The sequence below is a fragment of the Mytilus galloprovincialis genome, chromosome 9 (assembly GCF_965363235.1).
Source record: "Mytilus galloprovincialis chromosome 9, xbMytGall1.hap1.1, whole genome shotgun sequence".
NCBI lineage: Eukaryota > Metazoa > Mollusca > Bivalvia > Mytilida > Mytilidae > Mytilus > Mytilus galloprovincialis.
The window spans coordinates 23805583-23833217 of record NC_134846.1 but is presented as its reverse complement, the minus strand read 5'-3'; the positions used below and the strand labels follow the sequence as shown (position 1 = coordinate 23833217).

At 32.3% G+C, this 27635-nt stretch overlaps 1 protein-coding gene across 2 annotated transcripts in view; it reads left to right on the top strand.

Annotated features, from left to right (window-relative positions):
* The window catches only part of LOC143044670 (prostaglandin reductase-3-like), a 51564-nt gene extending 24744 nt beyond the window's left edge, over window positions 1–26820 (top strand). For both annotated transcript variants that reach the window (XM_076216733.1, XM_076216732.1), the window contains exons 4-13: window positions 765–860; window positions 3834–3932; window positions 10204–10243; window positions 10796–10824; window positions 18935–19009; window positions 19667–19738; window positions 20398–20459; window positions 22413–22515; window positions 25497–25682; window positions 26410–26820. In XM_076216733.1, the coding sequence (XP_076072848.1) occupies window positions 765–860; window positions 3834–3932; window positions 10204–10243; window positions 10796–10824; window positions 18935–19009; window positions 19667–19738; window positions 20398–20459; window positions 22413–22515; window positions 25497–25682; window positions 26410–26460 (813 nt within the window). In that variant the 3' untranslated portion in view covers window positions 26461–26820. The remainder of the gene's footprint in view (window positions 1–764; window positions 861–3833; window positions 3933–10203; window positions 10244–10795; window positions 10825–18934; window positions 19010–19666; window positions 19739–20397; window positions 20460–22412; window positions 22516–25496; window positions 25683–26409) is intronic.
* The last annotated feature ends 815 nt before the right edge of the window (window positions 26821–27635 follow it).

Below are 27635 nucleotides of genomic sequence, written 5' to 3'. Positions count from 1 at the left end.
GGTAAAATGTAGATTTTGGCTTATAACTCTCAAACAAAAGCATTAGAGCAAATCTGACAATGGGTTAAATTGTTTATTAAGTCAATATCTATCTGCCGTTAAATTTTCAGATGAATTGGACAAATGGTTGTTGGGTTGCTGCCAGCCCAATTGGTAATTTTTAAAGAAATTGTGCCGTTTTTGGTTATTATCTTGAATACTGTTATAGATAGAGATAAACTGTAAACGGCAATAGTGTTCAGCAAAGTAACTTAAGATCTACAAAGAGGTCAACAGGACCAAAATAGTCAGTTGATCCCTTAAGGAGTAATTGCCCTTTATAGTCAATTTTTTACAATTTTCATTAATTTGGTAAATTTTTGTAAATTTTTACAAAATATTTTCCTCTGTATCTAAAGGGCCAAGTTTATTATAGATGGAGAAAATTGTAAGTAGCAAGAATGTTCAGTAAAGTAAGATCTACAAACACAATTTTGTCATGAATCCATCTGTATCCTTCATAGACCAAGGTGAGCGTCTAGTTTATATTGTTCAGGACACTATTAATCATATTCAGTGTTTACGGCACGTCCTTTGATCTTCGATGGATGTGTCTCATCTCCCTATTTTGATATTGGGCAATCTATATCAGATGAAAAGCCTTTAAACGGTTGTACATGTATATACAAAGCAAACTGTTATACCTTTAATGTGTTCCATACTGGCCTTTAGAAGTACATATTTTTTTAATTTCTCGTATTGAGTTTATCTTACTTTATTACCAGGGACTTGGAGAAGTTGTTGCTGTTGGACCGGGCACATCGATTGCTGTTGGCACACCAGTTATGTATATGGTCTATGGAGCTTTCAGTGAATACAAGGTACAAATGTCAAAACTTTCTTACGTATTCTTTGATTATTTTACGCCGTAAATGACGTATCACACGCACGGACTTCAACAATGAGAAAATCCCATTACGTATAGTCAGCTATAAAAGGCCCCGAAATTACAAATGTGAAACAATATAAACGAGAAAACTTACCGCCCAAGGTATGTACAAACCACAACCACTGAATTACAGGCTCCTGACTTCACTGGGGTAAAGCTGACGATCGTAACTGCATTCACGGTCATCCCAAGATGTCGGATGAAAAATTAGGTCAGTTTCTGTATCGTCCGTTAAAGTGTTTCTATATCATTTTGTTTACAAATCATACATTGAAAAGACGTAAATTTATAAAAGAATCACTCGGAAATCACAAATGACTACCGAGAAATGTGCATGAAATGGGAAATTCGATTTGAAAAAATCGTTAAGATGACCGTAAATCATAATCAAAATATTTTCAAGATGACCGTAACATATAACAAGGATGACCGTGATTGGTAAAAAGATGACCGTAGCTTGTGAAGGATGACCGTTATTTGTAAAGGCTGACTGTAATTTATAAAGGACGACCGTCAATTCTAAGAAATATCCGTACTTGTATTCAAAGCTTTTTGTTGAGTTTGTCGATCTCAACAGGGGCTCGGTTAGCGGATATAAATATGTTTCATATATTTTTTTTTAAACTATTGGCCGTATTTTGGGTTCATGCCAATATGATAGTAAATTGCATATTTCTCGTAAACAATGAAATATTTATTGATAACGACGTTAAAATTTTAATACAAATTGACAGCGATACGACGAAAATTTGAAGAAACATGAATGTGTCCCTAGTACACGGATGCCTCATCTACACTATCATTTTCTATGTTTAATGGACCGGGAAAAAGGATAAAACTGTAATTTGGCATTAGAATTAAAAAGATCATACCATAGGGAAAATGTGTACTAAGTTTCAAGTTGATTTAACCTGAAGCTGGACAAAAGGACAAACGAACAGACGAACGGACGATCGCACGCACAGACCAGAAAAAAAACATAATGTTCATAAATGGAGCTTAAAAAACATTAATAATACATATGAATATTCGGTAATCGAGCCCATGTGTATAGTTCCAGAGGAAGCAGATTAAAATCTAACTCGAATGATTCAGCGCCCTCTATCGGTCAGTGTCCAATGTAGCGATCGATAGTGAATCGGAATATAACGACTGGATTATTCGGGTTATTATAAGGATCGTAATGGTGCTATGTGGATAAATTTATCGGTTTTCAGGAGCAAAATTGGCAGCGCGTCATCCCTACAATGGCTTCCATTTCTTCGATTGTGAAAATGAACTGCCTGCGTAATGGGGAGATAATTTTGACGAAGTAGAATCCTGACCGTATGAATAACATTTCTGTATATATACAAATTGACAACGTTCCCCCTTGTGATACGCTAATCGTACAAGACTATTTTAAGGATCTACTTTGCTGGCGCTCACCATCACTAGTTTAGTTGTATGATATTTTCAAAATATTTTCTGTTATTTTATTTGCACGACAAAATGGAAGACGATATAATATCAATGGGTGTACATACATTGGAATTTTTAAAAATGTGTATTTATTATACGTCATTAAAAGGAATCCCAGAAATAAAAAAAAATCTTTTGTCTTGTAGTTGGAGGCTGTGCACCGCATTTTTGTTCATTATACTTGTAAGGTGTCATTTTATCACGCTTTTGTTACATGGTTTCCCCACTTGTTTATGTGCATGTCTTGTTGCAAATTCATTTCAAAAATTAAGCCCTCTACTGTAAAAAAGATACATATGGCGAACTATGTATTTGAAGCACGTCTTTGTTTCTTCTACTTATAGGATAATACTCTCATATTAATACGTTTATACCTACACGATTAACTTCATTGGATACAAAAAGTTAGTTATATAAATACGAATATTTCTTATAAATGACGGTCATCCTTTAAAAGTTACGGTCATCATTTACAAGTTACGGTCATCTTTAAACCAATGTTATGAATCGCTGATTCTGTTACGGTCATATCGATTCTGATTTACGGTCATCTGAGCGATTTTTTCAAATCGAAATTCCTGTTTCATGCACATTTCTCGGTAGTAATTAGTGATTTCCGTGTGAATCTTATATAAATTTACATCGTTGAAATGTATGATTTGTAAAGAAAATGATATAGAAACACTTTAACATACAATACAGAAGCTGACCTAATTTTTCTTCCGACATCTTGGGATGACCGTGAATGCAGTTACGGTCATCAGCTTTACCCCAGTGGACTTGGGACAGGCACATTTATTTGTATTTTTATCCATCTGATGAGTTAAGCCTTTTACAACTGATTTTTATAGTTCTTTCTTATGTTGTACTGTTACACCACTGTCCCAGGTTAGGATGAAGGTTGGGATCCCGCTAACATCTTTAAACCCATCTTAACTCATCAGATGGTTACAAATAGAAATACATATTTGTTGTACAAAAATTAGGCCGTTAGTTTTCTTGTTTTCAATCGGGGCCTTAATTAGCTGTTATGTTCTCAGATTTCAGTTAATGACAACTATTTTCATTAAAAAAACAAATTGAGATGATCGATACCATAAAGTGCGAAAACATTTTACTGTTTATTGTAATATCTAGATTTTTTTTATGGAAACAAAATTGGACATTATTTTATGTAATTGGTTATGTGAACCATGCACCACGTCGTTTCTAGATTTTAATGAACAAAATCTATTTTCATTTATAAAAGTTTTTTGCATTATGAATATGGATACCATAAATTGCGGAAACTTTAATACTGGGAGCATGATTCCAAAAATATAGGTAGTATATTCGTGTGATACATGCAACTCATCATTTCTAGTTAACGTGTTTCGTTTCTAACTATAACGCATAGTGATTTGTTTTATTACCAAACAATAGAAAGTGGTTTATATTTTTTCAGGTAGTGCCGACTAACAGATTAACAAAAGTAAAGAAAATAGCTCCTGAGTATCTTCCTTGTCAAGTTAGTGCAGGAACGGCTGCCATCTCATTGGATAAGGTCAGTTAATCAATCAATCAACCACTCTATTAATTGATTGTAATTTTCAAGTTATAAACGAGATAATCGACTGTAGGACACTAGCCCTTGTCTTTGTAAAAATACCAAATAGTTTACAATAAAAGATATTGGGTATGTTTTTTTTTACAAAAACAAGTGCCCATGCGTTTTAAACTGAGTTTTACGAAAAATTTCTCAAAGAAGGGTTAAGAAAATCCTAGCCATTGATCCCATTGAATCAATACAAACATCTAAGTTCTATCGATATTATATTAGCATTGCACAAGGTTATGACGTTACGCACGGTAATGCGTTTGTATGGAACGCCGGAACTGTCTTATAGTGTAAATATTTAATGTGTTTTGTCGATTTGCCTTTACGTCCTGTCATTTCTTCTTTATGTATATGTGCAGATGCCTTTATTTCCTGACACGGCATCTCTGTGTTATGTAAAATAAGTAATTTGTTTGATCAAACAATTGTATGATGCGTTTGTATTAAAATTACGTTATGATATGACTTTAGAACAGCAACCATTCGGCTATACAAAATAAATCCACCAACATGCATATATCTACAGAAAGGCCTTGACAAGTTTTTCTTATTTTAAGTTAATTCTATGATAATTTTGCACCTTACATTTATTTTATTGATCAAATAAATCTTACTTTTACGTTAATAATTGCATGTCCGGCGTAACATTTCAGATTGAATAAAATGCATTTGCCTATGTTCCTGTGTAATTATGCACATAAAATCTGCGAAATTTGGTACACCAACTTCCTAGGTTTATATCATAGCGTCATACCCGTTTTTTTTGGCATTGACCGAAATTTGAAGAAAGTTTTCAACGAAGAATTCAGCAGAGGAACCTGTCTTTATGTGTTATGAGGAAACATAATCAAATTTCGAATTTTATTATTGTCACTATAATATGATCAAATCATACCAAAACTATACTCGATAGAAAGTTCTGAAAACGGTTACCATTTTTAAAGTTTCAAATGTAAATAAAAACTTTTTCATGAAGCAGAATTGAATAAATCGCATGTCTAGCCACTATGTCCAAACGTTATTTTTGTCCATCCCTTAGGTGAAATATGTAATATAAATGGAGAATGTGCATTTATATAAATACAAAATTTACATATTTAAAAGATACAAAATACCAGTTCATACAAATCGCAAAATGAGTCGGGTGTTTTCACAAACATCATGACCGTACATTTGTTTTCGGAAAACATTCCCCATGTCTAGCCATTATGTCCAATGGCGTCACTTAGACGTTTCTGCACAGTTGCGTCTTTTATATGAATACACTATTCCGTCTATGCAGTTAAATGATTCCGGAAAATGTTCGTTCCAAAAAGGTCTGCTGAATCAAAATAACACTCAGATTAAAACACACACACACACATATTTAAAGACTCTTTATAGAGACCGTGAAGAAGGGTGGATGAGCAAGGGATTATTTCTTGTGAACAAAAGTTTTTACGCAAATCTAAAACACTTTCATAGATTAGAATACGAGATACAATAGTCTTATACATTTTAGTAAATTATATAAATACATATTTGTAATAAAACCATCAGTGCTAACAAGATAGAGAAAGAGCCGTTTAAATAGTCGAACACAAGTGAGTTTAATCTACACACAAAAAAAAAAATCATTTCAACTAAAATCATTAGAAACAAAGAAATATTCCTAAATTGTTATTTATTACCGAATTTTTTTTATGAAATAAATACCATAAATGTTTATGTTTGATTTGTCAATTTTTTTTCAGGCTAATTCTTATCTTCCTATGTGTCCCTCAAGCAGCAAGATTATTTTTTTTGGCAAAATTTGCTATGTATATGCATTCTTTCCAAAATAAAAGTGGAAAAATTTGCATTTGGTTTTACCTCATCACAGATCAGAAAATAAGAACGACCCTTTCGAAATTTATTGCCTTATAAATAATAAATTTTTAATAGTCTATTCAGCTTATTGTATTTATTTGATAAAAATCGGTCGAGTAGGTACTCCGCAATATATTTTGAATAATAGCACAAATTCGCCTTAGATAAGAAAATGTCAAAGTATATACAGCGTCAAAATTGTCAATAATTATGCATGTTACGTTTTGCGACGCAATACCGTACGTTACGTCATTGCGTTTCTAAAAATGAAGTCTTTACGCGAAATCTGTTGGATGTTTTATTGACACTTTAATCTGGGAGAACATGATTCTTTAATAGTTTTAATTGGCTGTGAACTTTCAGTTGCAATTACTCTTACATCGGTATTATTGTTAAATAAGTTTTTTTCGTATCTATCTATTGAGTAAACTCAATTCGCACTTGATATGTAACTTTTCATGGTTTTACTAATAATTTTTATGCCAAATTTTAAGTCAATATCTTTAAAAAACAAAATGTGGAAACCAATTATCTGAGTGAATTTTCTATGTCCAAGGGCCATAAAAAATTCTCAACCGGAACAAAATAAGAACATGAACTATAACTTGTCATGGTTATATTATATACTGAACGACTTTAGAAACGCAACACTCATTTTGTTGATTTTTTTTACCAAATCTTTTTTGATTCTCTTACAACTACTTTTCATGCTTATCATGCTTCTTTCTCCTTACAAAAAATCAAAATCAGACTTACCTGTGGTTATTGAACATACCGTTTTTTTGAAGTCGCACGAATTTCTTAAAGCGAAATTTTGGTCCCATGAAAGATTGTTTCAGTTTTTTTGCTTTGTGAAACATTTCTTTCAATCCTTTGCCTTACTTACTTTTTTTTTAAATGTTGCATCTCCATTTTGCCAAGTCTGAGAAATAAAAAAAACAAAGAACTGAATTAACCCTTAAGAATACTGCAAACATGAAAACATAAATGTGCTGCAACCATACCGTATGACTTCAGAAACTCGTTCTACTGTCCTTCCGACAACGATACAAGTAGACAAGATTTGTTGCTGGCCATCAATGAACAGATCAACGTGTAGTGACAATGAAACATCAACAGAATTTGATTATGCAACGTCATTTGCCAATCATGTTTACGGCCGCAACGTCAACTGCTAACCAAATTGACGAGTGCCATTGAGTACAGATTCATGCCATAAATGTTTCCCATGAACTGCATTGCCAATGAATTGAATGAAGGAAAACCTGTAAAGCCCTCAAGTTCCAACCGCATAATTGCCAAAACCAATTAATGGGTTGGACAAATGCAAAATCAGAAGGTGTAAAACAGAACCCAAAAAATGTAAGACAGAATTTGTTGACCTTTCTGACAATCATTTTGGCGTTAGTAACAGGCAGGCATCGCTTTTGACGTTGACACATTCATTCAAAAATAACACAAATATAATCTAGTGTTGCGTTTCTAAAGTCGTTCAGTACATGTATATACTAAATATCAAATCAATATCTTCAAGCATGGCCAACAACAGTGCCGTATCTCTTGCACGTAAAAGACATCCTTGTAGATTTTGAAAACGAGTAGGCTAATGCTGCTACAAGGCAGCACTCGCATTCGCAAAGTGGAAAGGGATTTATACATGTTGCAAAATGTGTTTTCCAATCCACTATAAATAAATATTTTTAAAACTAAAAAATACGGAAAGCTAATTTTCCGGAAGGACATTCTGACAGACGGACAAAGTGCAAACCTAAAGTCCCCTTCAACTTCGTTGGTAAGGGACTCATAACAGTTTAGTATATACTACTGAGGTTTCCTAAAATATAAACCTTATAATAGTATAATAACTAGGCCCTAGTTAATTCCCCTTACTTTTGGATAGATTAATTATTTGTTGATTAAATGTTTATTTTAAGTTTAATTTGATTTAAACTCCAAAGTGAGATAAAAGTAAGGATTGTTAATTTAGCTGTTTTAGTATTTAACTTTTGATGTTTCTGTAATGTTTTATGAATATTAATTTATTCAATTTGTCTTCAGTACCTTTTCTGTTCAAGTTATCCGGTTTAATGACAATATAAGTATTTTAATTGTTTTTTCAGTCGGAGTCGGCCTTTTACAGGCCTCCAAATACTCGCCGGACTGTCCACTTGAGTTTAGAGTTATTCACCACTTCGGTAGAGTTAGTCACCTCTTCTTGGTGCAAGTTTACTACTTAAAACACAACGTGAAGCCAATTTACTTTACTAAAGACTAACTCTTGGAACACTTTATTTTTCATTTTACATTTGAAATTACTCTATTTTTGAACTTCATTTAAGAAAGTTTTTTGACTCTCGTTTGTCCGCAATTATTGTACATTTGTTAATAAACAGTTTCATTTGATTAATTGTCTGTTGTTCAGCCATAATCTGATATCAGGTGTCCCGATGGTCGAATAGGGACACAATACTGGCAACTACACTTCCCTAGAGGTGCCGTCACCGACCCCCTCCGTTACAATAGCACTACCATAAAAATACACCACCAAGAACGATTCTATAAAGTTTTGAACCCTTGCATGGCCTAATTACAATTAAATCCTATATATCCTGAACAAGCCTATGGATTGTCCAACAACACGTTTATAGTGAATATAGAGTCACAGATTTGGGTTAAGGAGTTATGGAGCACCAGAATACCGAAAACGGCCAAACCTAATAATAAAAAAAACCCACAAAGCACGCTTCTATCAAGTTTTGAACCCTTAAATGGTCTCATTAAACATTTTACATGACGTATACTTATAAGGTGACGTTCACATCAGGTAATGCAGTTCTAGCATCATGTACTGCAATATTCACATCATACACTAAAGTATTCGCATCATTTACAAGGGTTTTTATTTTAACAGCACATAAGGAAAGTTTCGCATCATGTAATGAAACAACCACATCACGTAAAGACGTTTTCACATCATGTAATGAATCTGTTACATAATGTAAAAAAGTTTTCACATCATGTAATGTAATGAAGTTTTCACATCATGTAATGAAGAGTTCACATCATGTAATGAAGAATTCACATCATGTAATGAAGAGTTCACATCATGTAATGAAGAGTTCACATCATGTAAAGAAGAATTCACATCATGTAATGAAGAAGTCACATCATGTAATGAAGAAGTCACATCATGTAAAGTAGAAGTCACATCATGTAATGAAGAGTTCACATCGTGTAAAGAAGAGTTCACATCATGTAAAGAAGAATTCACATCATGTAATGAATAATTCACATCATATAAAGAAGAATTCACATCATGTAAGCCACATTTGCATCATGTCATAGTAGTTTCTTCTTACAAAGCAGTGATGGCGTTCCATACATTTCCATTGGTTTTAACAGTTTGTTCTGATGTCATGCTGTTAAACCACTGTCCCAGGTTATGTGAGGTTTGAGCGCTCACAACTATGTCGACCCCGGTACATTCTTTTTATTTATGCCTTCGTCAGGAACCTTTAATTCAGTTGTTGTCGTATTTGAAATTCCATATCTGTCCTATTGTCATTTTCGCAAACTGAACTGTTATATTAAATTATGCCGTTATTTTGTCTCATTTGTATTAATTCACATTTTCATGTTTTATAGCTCACTTTAAATATTGATTTTTCTCATTAATAAAGGCCTTTAGAAATTTATTAATTATAATTGTTTACGTCCAAATCATTTAAAATATCGTGGATGGTTGTCTCATGGTTGACTAGACTGTAAAGAATTTCTTGTCAATACTAGTCTTATTATTTGGTCTCTTATGGTCAGTTGGTAATCATACCATATCTTCATGCTTTTATATTATATATCATATATGCTGTATTCCACTCAACAATTCTTATTATTTTTGTGCACTTGTATTTGTATACAATTTCATGAACGAGCAGTAATTGCTGGTTTGTAATGAATAATACCTGGAACTTCTCTTCAATTTTTTTCACATGTAAAATAAGAATATACAACATAAACTCTGAGTTCATGGTTGGCCTAATTGATGATTAAAAAGACTTAATTTATAACTTGAACTGCATTTTCAAATAAGTAATCCATCTCCACAGTATTATTTTCAAATAAGTAATCCATCTCCACAGTACTATATTGATGATTTTAAGAGTTATTTCCCTTAACCTAGGTCTACCTCCTTAATTGTGATGAACAGGATAGGTTACTTTTCAACCAACAAATTTACCAAAATCTGATACACAAACAAGTTTATCGAAATGGCTACATACAGGTGTGTAAAACTTGTTTGTTTCATAATATTATATTTCATTATTTGTTATTATAAAAAAGCATTTAACCTACACACATATCATTACAGCTGGCTGATTTAAAGAGTGGAGAAACTGTGTTTGTTTCTGGTAAGTATATTTTTCTAAATATCGATAATTAGTTAATATAAAATTCTTATCATGTAAAAACGAAACACGCGGCGTGTTTTATTCATATGTTGCTATATAACCAAGAAATTGTCATTCGGAAAAATAGCGAGCTGCAACAATAATAAGGAGTGCTTTCTTTAGCAACAACCAACGTCAATATTAAGGGATAGCAACTTCTAAGGGTTGGTTCCATTTCTCAGTCTGTTCTGTAAGACTTCGTGCATTATGAACTAACGAATCATAAGTACCTGACTTTAATATGAGCAAATTAAATAACATTTCGGACAGTGTGAAGATCAAACACATACTATCTTTGGTAGAGCATGGAAGTATTATGTCAATATAATACTTCCATGGGTAGAGCAAAGTGTCATCGGCTGTTTAACTAAAAAGCGTGTCATATAAATTAAATATAAACACATTTTTTTATTTCAAAGAAAAATGAACAAGAAGAATATTTATTTCTTTTGAAATTCCTGTAAGGTATATAGAGCTGATGAATTTTAATCCTACAATTTCCCCGACTTACAGCTGCGGCAGGTGGAACTGGACAATTTGCTGTATGTATTATGCTATCATATATACCATATGCTTCTATTTCTTTCCCTGTGACTTTTTTCTGCAATTTTCGTGCATGCAAGAATAATTCTTGCTACTCACGTTTTCGACTCTGCCTGAATATTTTGTACACTTTCTGGATTTTTAGTTGGCTATGCATTAAACAATTAACCAGCTACCCTATGCAATGATTGATAGATAGTTGGTATGTTATCCCACTTTTAACAAACTTATTGGTTATATCATGGCGTGCAGCTTATATTGATGTATTGTATTCCCGGAGAAAAAACGCCGACTTTCGGCAGAAAAAAGGACGACAACAAATTAAGGTACCGTAGTTAAATATTGACTCTAACAGCATTATGTATGCCTAAAAACATTCTTATTTAGTTGAAATATATAAAATTGAATAAAAATATTATGGTAGTTTCTGTTAAGGGTGAAGTTGAACCATTGTTAAAGAGTTACGTGAGCACAACCAACAGACCTTACTCTTTAACAATTATGGTTCAACTGCTGGACGATACATTGTGGTTACTTTTTTTCAAATGAATACAATGATATAACTGATGGGTTTAAACATTGAAACTCATACATTTCATTTTCCTCTAAAATCTAGATTTATAAATATTATTCATCAGCACATTTGTTCTTGTGATATATAATCAATATGAACATGAATGCTTCATCTCCTTTTCGTATTACTTTAAACAAATAGATTTACACACATCGATTTTATTTAAGAAACTTTGCTTAGAAAATTAATGCAATGAGTTAACAAATCCGTATTTTCAAATGGTAACTTAAAATTAGTAGGGCTTGTAGCAAACTACGGAAGCGTATTAGCGCCACACATTTTTTTTTTAAATTTTTCTTCCTATGTTTGCGTTAAAACGCAAACCTTTGCGTTATAACGCAAATATCTTGATTTCAATTATTCATTAAGTTTTTTTATATATGTCCGTCTGTCATTCATTTCGGATGTGATTTACTACACGGCCGACACTCGGCTAACCGAGAGATTGGTCCGTTAATCTATATTGAGTATGCGGCTATATGGGCTATTGGTCTGTTAATCGGGTTGGTTATACGTCTGTTAAGAGTAAAACGCTTAATTTAATGTTAAATTCTATTAGATATACAGATTTTTGGCATGTTAAATGAACCAAATAAAAAAAATAAAAGTGTCTGACAAAATGATATCTATCATAGAACATTTTGCACTTGAAAAAACATTTCTTAGTCTGCGCAGTTTTCAGTAAAACTAAAAGGCGTCGCGCAAGTATGTAGTATTTATGCCTTTACGCATAGCAATTTGTTTAATAAAAGGCGAAACATACAAATTTAGATATCATTTAAAGGACAAAAAAATAGTACTGTGGTTCTAAAAAATAAATTGACATTAGTAAATATTTCATAATTTTAAAATAACGTGAGTAATACCACGTTTTAGTGAAAATTTTGGGAACAAAGTCTGTTAATGGGTTGGACAATTGAAATTGTGTCAGTTAAGAGTTATTTAGCCACGACAATAATTTTGCTACCTTTATATTTTCCCCTTGAAAAATTTAAGAATGAGATGTTCTTGAGTAAACAAAAATGACAAGACGGTGCCACAGTATCCTAGAAAGAGCATTTTTATTTTGACTTTCTTTGCATTTTATTGAAGTGCGTGTCACTTCAATATAGCGTGATATGGATTGGCCTCTGGAATATACATGAATTTTTTACTGACGTTTTCAATCAGCCTTAATTTTTGTGTCTGTTCGAAGTAGCACGTTCTCAATTCCGACTGAGAGTGTCTTTCTAATACAACACAGGGTACACATAACGTGTTCTCGTTCACATATGAACATGATATTTGTCACTGGACGTTAAACCCTAATTCGTCAGCATCATCCAATTGGTTCTTTTCTTCTATTACTTAATCATATGTTGTTTACAAATTAAATCACTCTAAAGAAGTAAACGGAAAGGAGCGAATGCAGCTACATTTGGTTACTTAAAGTTTCAATTCATTTTATTCCGTTTAGTTCCTTTCTACATAAGTGCAGAGGTGAACTACAGCTGTCTATGGTGGTCGGTGAAGTCCATTTCGCGTTTTCGCGATTTCGCCTTTCATATTCTATAGGGCGAAAACGCGAAATCGCGAAAAGGCGAAACCGCGAAGTCGAAAACGAGAAATCGGTTTCGCAGTTTCGCGTTTTCGACTTCGCAATTTCGCGTTTTCGCCCTATAGAATATGTAAGGCGAAAACGCTTTAGCGCTAAAACGCAAAATGGCATTAACCTGCCACTATAGTTGTCCGCATGTAAACTTCTAGAATTTGTCACCAATATAAGTACATCGCAGTCCGTTACTGTTTCAACAGCCATCGGTGATTCATGTGAGACTGTTGTATTCTTAAACAAGTATTATTTTTCTTTCGTTTTTAGCAATTTATCACTCTCTATTGTCCTTATATATTATTCTATATTCGGTTTCCATCCATATTCTCGTGTATACCATGAGGGTCCGGATTGGGGGTATTGTTTATTTCTGTATTCTTTAAATTGTTATGTCATTTTTATCTACATTTTATTTATCTTACTCATTATTCTGTCTTTATTTTAAGTTAAGTTACATTACGACGTTTATCTCTGATTTATATACTGTTACATTTTGTACCAATGTAGATGACAAATTTGCATGTGTCATTCATGACAATTAAACAGAATCAACATGATATTTGCAATCATTCTTGAATGAAATTAATATTACTTTAATATTACACTTTTTGAAACCATTTTTATCAATTTTCAATTTCATGTGTTGTTTCCGTATATGTTATGTTTCATTGCTCATGTGTTGTTTTCGTATATTTTAGCCGCTCGTCTTGAGCCTACTCAATTGATCCGATAACACCCCATATAGCAATAAAATGCCATTCATTACTCTTAACAGACCAATTAACAGACCGGGTTTTATACATCCGACCCATTAACAGACCAGGTTTTAAATAAAGATTGATTTATGTCCCCAAAATACAGATTTTCGTGTAGATTTTTCACACAATGATATCAATATGGTTAATAAACATAATGCCTTTCTTTTTTCGATGTTCAAAATATTGAATGCAAGTTAATTTAACCAATGTGTCATTTTGTGTACATTTTATGTGTGTAAAATGTGTATAAATTTATTGATGAGTAACCCGCCTTTTCATTTTTAGATCGTGCAACGAAGCTAGACAAATAATAATTACACCACTGAATTCAGTACATTGAATTGTTTTGTTAGACATGAATACTTTTTATGATGAAAATATATTTAGAAAGTTATACAATGAAACATGCTGAACTTTCAATGATTTTCTCGATAACACCTGATTAACAGACTTTAGCCAACCCGATTAACAGACCAGCCGCCGATATAGCCGCATACTCAATATAGATTAACCGACCAATCTCTCGGTTAGCCGAGTGTCGGCCGTGTACTAGTAGATAAAAAAAGAAACATACATACAAAGCCAAATCATTATAATAAATCACTGGGGTAAAGCTGATGACCGTAACTGCATTCACGGTCATCCCAAGATGTCGGATGAAAAATTAGGTCAGTATCTGTATTGTCTGTTACAGTGTTTCTATATCATTTTCTTTACAAAGGAGACATTGACACGATGTAAATTTATAAAAGATTCACACAGTAATTACAAATTACTACCGATAAATGTTCAGCAAACGGGAAATTCAATTTGAAAAAACCGCTAAGATGTCCGTAAATCATTATCAAAATATTTTCAAGATGACCGTAACATAAAACAAGGATGACCGTGATTGGTAAACAGATGACCGTAACTTGTAAAAGATGACCGTTATTTGTAAAAAATGACTGTAGTTAATAAAGGATGATCGTAACTTTTAAATGACGACCCTCAATTCTAAGAATATCCGTATTTCTATTCATAGCTTTTTGTTTTGTTTGTCTCAATAGGGGCTCAGTTAGCGAATACAAACATGTTTCATCATTTATTTTTAACTATTTGCCGTATTTTGAGTTCATGACAATTATAGTAAATTGCAAATTTCTCGTAAACAATGAAATATTTATTGATTACGACTTTAAAATTTTAATACAAATTGACAGAGATACGACGAAAAGTTGAAGAAACAAGAATGTGTCTCTAGTACATGCCTCATCTACACTATAATTTTCTATGTTCAGTGGACCGTTAAAATGGAAAAAAAACTGTAATTTGGCATTATGATTAGAAAGATCATATCATAGAAAACATGTGTACTAAGTTTCAAGTTGAATGGACTTCAACGTCATCAAAAACCTCCTCGTCCAAAAACTTTAACCTGAGGTGGGACAGACGAACGGACGCACAGACCAGGAAACATAATGCCCATGAACGGAACATAAATAACACTAATCAAACATATGAATATCCGGTAATCGAGCCTGTGTATATGGTTCCAGAGGAAGCAGATTAAAATCAGAGGTTGTCTTTATATATTAATAATAATGCTGTATATACAAATTGACAAGGTTCCCTCAGTGGTGGATCCAAGGGGGGTCCGGGGGTTGGAACCTCCTTTTTACTTACCGATCAGTGCATTTGAATGGGGACATATAGTTTGAACCCCCTTTACCCTGGGTTGGGACCCCTTTTTTTAAATTGCTTAATCCGCCCCTGCCCCTTGTGATACGCACAGTATACGCACAAGACTTCACTAGTTTGATCGTAGTATTTTAAAAACAGGTTCTGTTATTTTACTTGCAAGACAAAATAGAAGACAAATTAAAGACGATATAATATCAATGGGTGTACATACATTGGCATTTTTAAAAAAGTGCATTTATTATATGTCATTACAAGGAATTCCAGAAATTAAAAAAAATCTTTTGGCTTTTAGTTGGAGGCTGTGCAGCACAATTTTTTTTTATTTACTTGTAAGGTGTCATTTAATCGCGCTTTTGTTGCATGTTTCCCCCACTTTTTCATGTGCATGTCTTGTTGTATGTTCATTTTAAAAATTACACCGTAAAAAAAGATATATATGGTGAACTATGTATTTAAAGCACGTCCCCACTTTTTCATGTGCATGTCTTGTTGTATGTTCATTTTAAAAATTATACCCTCTTCCGTAAAAAAAGATATAAATATGGTGAACTATGTATTTAAAGCACGTATTATTTTCTCCTATAAAGTGTGTGATAACATTGTGTGAGGGAATTCGACGTTTGATGTACCACTGTTCACTCCAGTGCAATTTATGACAATACCACTGCATCAATCAGAATTAATTTTTTTGCAGTGTTTTAAGAAATGATTTTGCTTTGTTGTCGCGTATTATTTGTGAAACATTCAATGTTTTAAAAAGGCGAATTTTCTTTATAAAGTCAATGATTATGTTGACTTTTGAAGGCCAAACTTTCTACAGCCTTAAATACGCTAATGAAAGATCCAAAAACTATACCAATACATAACGACATGTTTATGAAATTATAACAAATCTATTGGTTAACAAATTTTTACTCGTTATTGCAAAATAATGAACTTAATATATCTGACATTTTCTCCCTACCCAGTTTACCCCTATACATTTTTATGATGTGGACTGGTCATTGTTATTGAATCGTAGGCAATTTGATTGGATTAAGTTGTTATTTGTTTACCTTTAAACTTGTTTATGCTTTTCATACATGACAATTGATTAATTAGAACGTGCATGAATGTGTACGGTAACTAAAATGACCTTCAAACTGGACACTGGACGAGTCAATATTATGTTTTATCAATGAAAGTTAAGGTATGAAAGGTAAGTATTGCCACTTATTCGATTTTCACAAAATTTTCGTAATATACAGTTGAAAGGTTATTTTTTAAAAGCCTATTGTGAAGAGTAAAGAGAAAGTTTACAAATAATACGTTTTGTTCCATTAAACAAGTCATTTTCGTAAGAGAAATACCGAAATATATTTTACGCACGACTACGGCAGGTAAAATTATTATTTATCATAATAAAAAAAAGCATTTTTCAGTCTCATTGGAATATGTTGATTACAAGTAATCCCAAACTTAAGAAGTAAGTAACTAAAGTCAAAATATGTCCGATCTGCCTATTTCTGCACATCAAAAGTCAATACGATCGTTTTAAAGTCAATTTCGTCTACCTCACAAAATCTTGTTAGGCACTATACCTATAGGATAATACTCTCATATAAATACGTTTTATAGCAACACCATTAATCATTTGATACAAAAAAAGGTAGTTATACAAATACGGATATTTCTTAGAATTGATCGTACAAATACGGATATTTCTTAGAATTGACGATCATCCTTTAAAAGTTACGGTCATCATTTAGAAATTACGGTCATCCTTTACAAATTACGGTCACCCTTTACAAATCACGGTCATCTTTTAACCAATACGGTCACCCTTGTTATGAATTGCTGATTTTGTTACGGTCATCTCGATTGTGATTTACGGTCATCTTAGCGATTTTTTTAAATCGAATTTCCTGTTTCAAGCACATTTCTCGGAAGTAATTTGTGATTTCTGTGTGAATCTTTTATAAATTTACATCGTGTCAATGTCTCCTTTGTAAAGAAAATGATATAGAAACACTGTAACAGACAATACAGATACTGACCTATTTTTTCATCCGACATCTTGGGATGACCGTGAATGCAGTTACGGTCATCAGCTTTACCCCAGTGATAAATATGCATAGGAATAATGGCAATTATACATAAATTAAGACTGATTTGTGCATCAGAAAAGTATATAATTTAACAAGAAAATAGATATAGTTTAGTATATAGTCATATTTAAATTGAAAGATTAAAAATAATGTCATACAATTGTGAAACCTCCAAGTCAAATAGACAAAATGATCTTTCTGCTTTAAAATGAATTATTAATAAGGAAACATTTTTTTTAAATCTCAGAATATGATCAAGATTCTTCGATAGAAAGTCATTGAATTTTCCTTTCAATATAATGAAGTATTTTTAAGATGCTTGGGTATAGCAATTTGAATAGAGAGAACATAATTTTATTAATAAAACATCTTCATTCTATACATTTATTGCCAAAGGGTAGCTTGTTTGGATCTAACCTACTTTACACAGTTCTCAAACGAGAGCTTACTTTGGAAGTATATTTATATTCGGTTATAGCTATATTAGCAGGGTTGATTTTTTTCTTAGGTATAACCTCAATTTACTCAATTTTCTTTGTAATATATATACTAGTATAGTAATATGGATATCGTTTCTGGGGACCTTTGTAGTTTGTTGTTCAGTGTGAGCCAATGCTCCGTGTTGAAGACCGTAATTCGGCCTATAAGGTTTACTTTTACGAATAGTGACTTAGATGGAGAGTTTTCTTATTGGCACTCATACCACATCTTCTTAAATAATTCTGCTCATTATTATATTGATTATCATTGATATGATCTAATTATTCAAGCATTTTACTTTGCAATGACTACAAAGGTGATAAATTTTAATATATACAGCCTCCTCCATTAATAACTACTGTTTCCTTTGAATCTTAAATAAGAAATAAGATAAAACAAATGTTTGCGTTATAACGCAAAGGTTTGCGTTATATCGCAAAGGTTTGCGTTATTTCGCAAAGGTTTGCGTTAGCGTTATAACGCAAACATAGGAAGAAAAATAAAAAAATAAAATGTGTGGCGCTAATACGCTTCCGTAGCAAACTAAGTTTATGACGTATTTTTATAGTTTTGGAATGATGGTGGTAACGTTTATTGTTTATAAGATCATTGGAGTTTACTGTGACTTCCAATTATAATCTAACATCAACATTCGTTTTATACCGACACTTTATTTTCAAATTTTATTTTATTTCAATTTCTTTTGTTACTTCTTTATGAAAATTCGGATCAGGTGCCATTTTCAGATTCATTCACTGATTACATCAGATTACATAAGAACTTGATATGAAATGCATAGGTTGGAGTTTAGAAGACCATTTTTTTCTTGAAGGTAGGTATAATTCTGAAAGGTATTTCACGCTTCAACACATGCATATTGCTATGTTTAACAGTTATATTTATTAGTAAAATAAAAGAAATTCGTTTTATTTGTAGGTACAGTGGGCCAAAAAAGCTGGTTGTCACGTTATAGGTACTTGTTCCTCACCAGAAAAGGCGAATTTTTTAAAAGTTAGTTGACCCTCTAAACATCTCCAATAGAAAAATTATTGCAATACCAACATTAATTGATATAAACAAACAGTAAAGCAAATTTGACTGATACGATTCTGTCATTTATTTCGAGTAAACAAATGTATACGGACCAAAAATACAGTCTTACTTGAGCGAAAAACTGTTTCTTATCGGCTAACAAGTTCCCGTGTGAATGATTTTAACTAAATCCAAAAAATCTAAATGGAAACGCAAAGTGTTAGATAATAAGGCAGATGTAATATTCAAATTATGCATAATAAAAATTCGGTATGATTTTACAACAAGCACAATTTTCTTAAGAATGTTCGCTCCTCTTGTTATTACATATGATAGTTTAAAAGCCATATTTGAAAATGTTATGTAATCCTTGTACTTTTTTCATAGTTTTTGAAAGAAAAAATGAGCCAATGTTATTTTTGTTTAAATACATATCTAGAGAGAATCACTTCCTGTCAAATGTGTAAAGGCATATATCTTAAACACAAGCTCACGCACTCTTTATTTTTTCTTCTTTTTTAGTTCCTTTATTCGTGATCTTTCAATTTATAACAGTCTTTTATTAATCATGTTATTTTGATAGGGAACATCCTTAATACAATTGTAAGGTATACACTCGTTTCTTTCCTCTTTTAGACTCTAGGATGTGATAGAACAATTAACTACAAAACAGAAAATATAAACGAAGTTCTGAAAGCTGAGTATCCGGTATGTATTTTATTACTTTTTGTCATTTAGAAAAGTGATAAAGAGCCCAATATTAAAGTTATGTTAATGATGATAATAATGATAATAAGTAAGAACAGCAAACGAAGATGATCACTCCTTAAAGTACCCATAAGGCCCTCAGCGAAGAGTAAAGAAAAGAGGTAACTTATAGGCCAATTTTCCCGGAGTTTATTTCACACCAGGACTATTTTCAAAAGTTCTCCAATCTTTTCTAGAAAACAGTTAGTACATTAAAATTTGGATTTTATGGTTATTACAACATGTAGCTGTATTTTGTGCAAGTGATCGAATTATGGATGCCTAAGATGACCCAAAACTGCAATTTGGACAGGTATTTACAAATTTTTAGCATTAATACATATCACAAGGACGCCCTTTACTAAAACCATAATAATGTGGGAGTTACATGATTTCATTCAGATACACCAAAACCATAACAATGTGGAACTATATGATTTAGGAATAAATACATGTTATACCACACAACATGAAGAACTAAAACAATGAACCCTTGTACATAGATTGTTTTGAAATTTATTATTGAAAATGTATTATACATTTTTGTACCTGCAAGTGCAGGTCTCTAATTGAAAAAAAAGAAAAACGCAACATAATGTATTGTATTTTATGTTTTGTAGAATGGTTTGGACGTTGTATACGAATCAGTTGGGGGAGAAATGTTTGAAACCTGTTTTAATAAGTACTGATTATTTTAAAATATCTTTGCGCTCACATGAAATCATGTAACATATAAATAAGAAGACGAGATACATTTGAAAATGATTTCTAACATAAAAGGATTACTAGCAAATAAACTTATTAAAAAATATGTTAAATTTGGGAAATACCCACTGTGAAATACACATTATTCAGTTGAAAATTAATAGTAAAGACAGGTAGATTGGTTTAATTATAATTGTTGTTTGCTTACTCCAGTGAAATCCATATATTCCATTGGTATATAGTTTGAGAACAATTTAAAAAATACATCATTTAATATATTTGTGGTATTTATCTGAGATGTCAGAAATGAAAGGGAAAAGATACCGAAGGGAAATCCAATCAAAACGCAGGAAAAAAAACTTACAGTGTCATGAAAACCGACGAAAATAAAAAAAACAATAGTATACACAAACCACAACATTACAAACTAAAGACCGAACATCACAAACCCGGTAAGCAGGTTATTTTCTATATGTGACACCCGTAGTGTTGCTCATATAAGTACAAACCCAGTGATAAGTCTAACTTTACCTATGGAAACGACAATTGTATCATATCTGTCGTCATCTGTGAAACAGATATTCCATAACGTTTAACCAACGCGTGATGGCGTCCGTAAACATATGGAAGGGATTATTTTAACTTAACCACTTGGAACTCTTGGTTGAATATCTTCCTTATTAGCAGCAACATACTATCACGAAAATTGTGATAGTAAATGCAAGCAATGTAATATCGTATCAACTTGAAAATATACTATTTTTATTATAATATTCGAAATACAGGCGATGCTGAAATGTATTTACATATGAATGGTTAATTTACAATTAGAAAGCTGAAATCGTCTCTTTTTCGTTGTTAAGTTTTATTCTCAACCGACCCTCATTATTAAATGATGTAAGGGACTTAGATTTATCTGTCGTATCCTTCATTTCAAGTTAGATGCAGAGATGCGTCCAACAAAGTCACTATACCTTAAATTATTTAGCGAAAGGTCATGTGAAGTTAAAGAATAATGCTAGTTTCTTTTAATTGTTCATAAAAATGCCCGGTATAAATATATAAAAAAGATGTGGTGGGATTACCAATGAGATACTATTCATAAGAGACCAAATGAAACAGAAATTAACAACAATGGGTCACTGTACGGCCTTCAACAATGAACTAAGCCCATACTGTATATTAGTAGTCAGCTATAAAAGGCCCAGAAATGACAACTGAAAAACTAACGGCCTTATTATATACAAAACATGAACAAACAAGAATGTGTCCCAAGTACACGGATGCCCAATCCGCACTATCATTTTCCATGTTTAGTGGACCGTGAAAATGGGTCTAAAAATCTCTAATTTGGCATTAAAATTAGAAAGATCATATCATAGGAAACATGTTTACTAAGTTTCAAGTTGATTGGACATCAACTTCATCAAAAAACTACCTCGACCAAAAACTTTAACCTAAAGCGGGACAGACGGACGACCAGACGAACGGACGAACGAACGGACGGACGAATAGACGAACGGACGGACGGACGCACAGACCAGAAAACATAATGCCCATAAATGGGGCATAATAACAAATATGTATCACAGCAAAAAACGACAACTAGTACTACTGAATTACAGTCTCCTGACTTGAGACCGGCACATACATACAGCATGTGGCGGGATTTAAAAGTCATTTTAACATGAATTAAATTGCTAATACACCAGAATGAATTTTAGAATTCACCTATCGTAAGAATGCATCTAACGTGATATTGAAATCAATGTATGCATTTATTTGGTCTGACTGCAGCTGCTCCTGAATTGAAACCGACACGTTTATTTTCTACATATACGAAACATATTATTTTAGCATGATACAATAATAGAGAGGTAAATATGTTGGATACACATACAGTAGATACATTTATTGATTTTTATTTAAGTTTGAAAGTGAGAGGTCGGTTGGTGATTATTGGTTACATAAGCAAGTATGGAACAGACACATCGTCACAAGTTATGCCTTTCTTGGCATCATTACCACAAAAGGTAGGCATCACCATAGACATTGATACGTTTAATACATTGTACATCTTTTACTCATCGAAAAGTAAATGTTTACAGTTGTCTAAGGTGTATTGTTTGTCGCTCAAAATGTACCATGACTATCAGTTTCTTTAGTAGGCTCTATATGTTTAAGGGGAATTAACTTGCCTTTCATTATGCTATTTGTACCAAAAACTTTTCCTTCTTTTTATCATGATCGTATATTCAAATTAATAATTCATATTGGACTTTGGAAATTTTAAGTATTATGTAATAATAACAGTTTTGAAGCTTTGAAAATATTCCATGTAGAACATTACCTCTAGATTTGTCGGTACGAACGAATACATAATGGATGTATAGATAGCTTAAAAAGGACGCTTACAAACATGTTTAGGACCAACACATATATATGTTATTCTGTTGTATGTCATATTTGTTTCCGTTATTGTTTTGTCATTTGAATTGTTTCAAACTGTGTCATGTAAGGGCCATAACTTGCTATACGGTATGGGATTTGTCCATTGACGAAGGTGTATCTCTGCTGGTATCCATGTCATTTGAACTTTGGAATAGTGAATTGTTTTCTTCTTTTAATAACTAAACTAGAACACACCCGCGGGCATATACAGCTTGTAAACTGTTGTAAAAGATATTATGACTGGAGAATTTCATATAAGGTATCAAAAGCCCTCTCCCTTTCTTCCCAAAGTCCGTTATATGTGTTTCCTTACTGTTAAATTCAATTATTTTTCGTGTTTTGCCCTTATACCACAATTATTTTTCCCCTTTGCTACAATGCATTTTTTTGGTAAAAGTCAAATTAAATTAAAAATTTGCATCGCTTCAAACATGAAATAAATGAAACTGCTTATAGACCATTATTATTTTAATAAAATGTGCTTCTAGGACAATCCATCAGTTCTTTTCCTTTTGAGAGCCCTATTAACATGCCAATGGTAGGATTTGAATCTCGCATAAATGGCTAAGGCTTATTTGAGGGTAGGTCTGAAGGGCCCTGATCCCGAAATCCCGGGCTTAAAAACATGAAATCCCGAGGTGCGTATTTTAACGAAATTCATATCCCGAAATCCCGAGCTTAAAAACACCCGATCCCGACGTCCCGAATAAGTCCTGCCTTCCTCTAATGTCTACCCCACTTTCATTTTGGCCAAATCGCTACTTTCAAATTCAAAAATAAATTTTTATGTCCCATTTATGGGAATTATGTTTTCTAGTCTGTTCGTCTGTTCGTTCGTTCGTCCGTCCGTCTGTCCCGCTTCGTGTTAAAGTTTTTGTCGAGGTAGTTTTTGATGAAGTTGAAGTCCAACCAACTCGAAACTTAGTAAATATGTTCCCTATGATATGATCCTTCTATTAATTTAAAACCAAATTAGAGATTTTACCCCATTTCACGGTCCACTAAACATAGTAAACGATAGTGCCGATGTGGCATCCGTATACTATGGACACATTCTTGTTTCCACATGTTTTACTTATTTCAATATATATGCAACTGGTATGACCCCTTAGATAGTGAATATTTCAAAACAAAGTTGACATTTTAAACCCCGTTTAAGCATTTTCAGTTCATTGTCATTAAATACTCTGCTGGTATATTATAGTTGTATACTCGTAGTTTACAGGTGGATAAACGTGAAAACATAATTGTCTCTAATTAAGGAGGTATAATAGTTGTGGTTCTTGCGATCTAAAAACCATGATATGGAGAACGCTCTGATTGGCTTATTTATTTTTGTAATCTATCATACGATAATACGATTTGTTGTTCTTGTGCATGTTTCAAACCGGAAGTCTTATCTATGACTAAAAGTCAGTCTGATAACGGAAACAATATCCGGACACCTATTTTGTCGTTTTTCTCCCAAAATAACTCAATCTGAATAATCATAAGAATGGATGACAAATGCGACTATGCATGTTACCTAAAGAACATAGAGGCATGATGATTAATTTATTGTGGAAGGAAGAGAAGCGACACACAAAATGAGGTCTTCTCGTTTAATAGTAATAGATGTAACTATTATTGAAATTAGAATTATATAAATGTATATATTTAAGGTAGTTGATATTTTTCCGGCTAGCCCCAAAGTAGTAAAAAAATGTCTTTTCTTCCGACCATCAGGAGTAGCTTTTCTTTATATTATGCTATTTTCAACTGGCTGTTTGTTGGATTGTGCCGATTTTCCGAAAAATTAAACAGGTTAACAAAAAGAGATAATTTTTTTTTTTAAATTAGAGAAAAATGGTACGGAAATATAAACTGCCCTCTAAAGCAAGATTGTCTAAAACACATTATCTTTTTATTGAGAAATAAATACAATAAACTAGTTGAAAAGGGGTTTATACCTAAACAATATCAGTGTATGTTCATAGATATCCGTAAGTGAACCAATGATTAATATAGTATACTATATATATATTTCCTTGGCAGAACTTACAAATCATGGAACCAAGTATATTTGATTTCGTCTTTTTCAAGCGAATTGTTCTTATACGTTTTGACTCCAGTGATACAAGCAAAGGTTATGATGTAATTCAGCAATTTCAGCCCTTTTATGTGCACATGCAGTTGTTCTGGAGCCTGTCTTATTGAATTATTTTTTAAAGCAATCACATTCTCTGTTATCTTTAGCAAATCTATTGATATAAAACGGGCTCTAGCGTCCATTGCATTCGCGCGTTTGCAATCCGAAATCTCATCCAAGTCACATTTTCCACGTCACATGACACAGTTGTTTGTGCGTGCGAAAACGGATGGCTGGGAAAATAGAGATTTCTTTCTTTCTTCCGGCTAGCCGGAACAATATACAGTGCGTAAATTTAAGGAACATTTGTTTTATGAAAAGTGAAAAAATAGAAAGTAAAAAGTTGGTTTCATGTATTAGTATTATATTAAATAGTTTTGACAACTTGTATTTTCGATTTGAAATAATATCATATTCTAAATATTCAATTTGAAGGTGCTGACAAAGTCTTTAAGTATTCTAGGATTTTTCCTTCCTCATTATCCTGTTGAAATGTTCACGTTTCCGGGAAAAATTGCTGAGATGTACAACAATGGTCAAATAAAAAGTTTGGTGGACACCGGTAAAAAATTACCAAATGGACCCTTTGTTGGTATTGATAAAGTAGCCGATGCTGTTGAGGTATAACAAATGTTATATTAGAAGTTTATTAATAGTTTATAATTACTGTAAACCAACTCACTAATTTAGCAATTTTAAAATATAGGAAACAGTGCAAATGAAAATTGAGTAGAATACTAGTATAGAAACCTCTAAATCAGAATTTTAATATCTAGTAGTAGAAATTGGAATTCTGGTTTATACTTTTTAAAATTATCAGAACGTATAACAATGTAATTAGGATATCCAGAGTTATATGTCAGTGAGAGTAAGAAAAAGAGACGACTTACAACTTAACAATTAAAAATCCTTGGTTTAAATAGTTTAGCATAATTATATGGAAATAACAGATCTGTCACCAAGACAGCTACTTTGCGAAACATTTAACCAAAAAGAAATCTAAAACGGATTTCAAAAAAGATGCGTGTCTGTACAATCTGTTTATCTCTATTTAGCCGCGAGTGAAAATTGAAATAATTTAAACAGAGACTGTAAACAAATCATTCTACAATCTTCACAAAATCATAAATAAAACTTTCAAAATAATAACTTTGAACTACCACATATACACGCAGCGGGGTTAATATTGTGTTAATATCTTTCTTATTTACATATTTCTTTTATTGTGGCTGTGATTCCAGATCACAGATAAACCTATTAGGAACAAGAATTAAAATTATACAACTGACGTATATGCAGTCTGTATTTGCCTACTGTTTACTAAGTTTCTATTGTTTTTTAATTTCAGTATTTATACACTGGGAAGAGTCTTGGAAAAATAGTTGTGGAAATAAAGTAGATTTGGTTATTGTATTATAAACTAAAATACATGGTTGATTGTGTAATATGTAAAAAGTAGAATATATATATTTATAAGTTTAAAACATTTTATATCTATTCAAATGACGTTAACACAGAAGAAGGATACCACATACTGCTGGAGTACTGATTGCAGTCAGGATAATCAAACATAGCGTTAATAATATTATAAATTTAGAGAAAAAGACACAACGCTCGCAATAAAAACCATCAGTCCAAGAAAAGAAAAAATACCAACTTAAAACATTAGGTTCTTAAGAGCCTGTTTCGATCAACTTTGTGCATCTTCGACAAGGGTCACTCTTACCAATCGTAGACTAGAATAAAACTCAGCTCATAATTTTTTTTTTGTCTTTTATAGTTTCAAGAAAATAGGCACACATATGAAGAAATGTAAAAATTGACACTAAGGGTCAAGACGAATAATAAGGAGTCAACTGATAATTTTGGCCATGTTGACTTATTTGTAGATCTTGTCGAGCTGTCGATTTGTTTATACCCTTATAGTTTTCAAGATAATAGACAAAACACTAAAAATCGGTAAAATTAGTCATTTATAAAGAGTATTACTTTTATAAGAGTAACTTGAAGAATTATGCCATTAGACTTATAACATACAGCAGATCTTGCTGATCATTTTAGCTTTTTAAAGTTTCTATCTATTCGTTAAACAAAAAAAAACTCCATAATTAGAAAAGGGATGTCTTTCATTTTAAAATTAAGAATTCCATTGGTTTAAATTAGGTTCCTATTAGATTGAAGACATGAGAAAAAAAAGTCATTAAAAACCAAATAACTACCACGATCATACTACGATCATACCACGTTCATATCACGATCTTATTACGCTCTCAGCAATAACGTCAATATCGTGTTCCATATAGTTACTGTTCCATTCATTCTATTTTTCATTAATGCGTAGATTTCTCAGAAACAAGTCATGCCACTAAAATCTAACGGCACACGTACTTACATTATAGTGGAAAGAAATATTTGCCATCTGTGTGCCAAAACATCGAATTCATTATCCTCTACTCGTCTCCCTCTGGAAATTATGTAGTTTGTTATCGCTTGTTCTTGTTCTTTTGACATTTCATGTATGAAATAGGGCTTTATGAAATACGTCCTCAACCCAAATGCTTCGGATCCTAATAG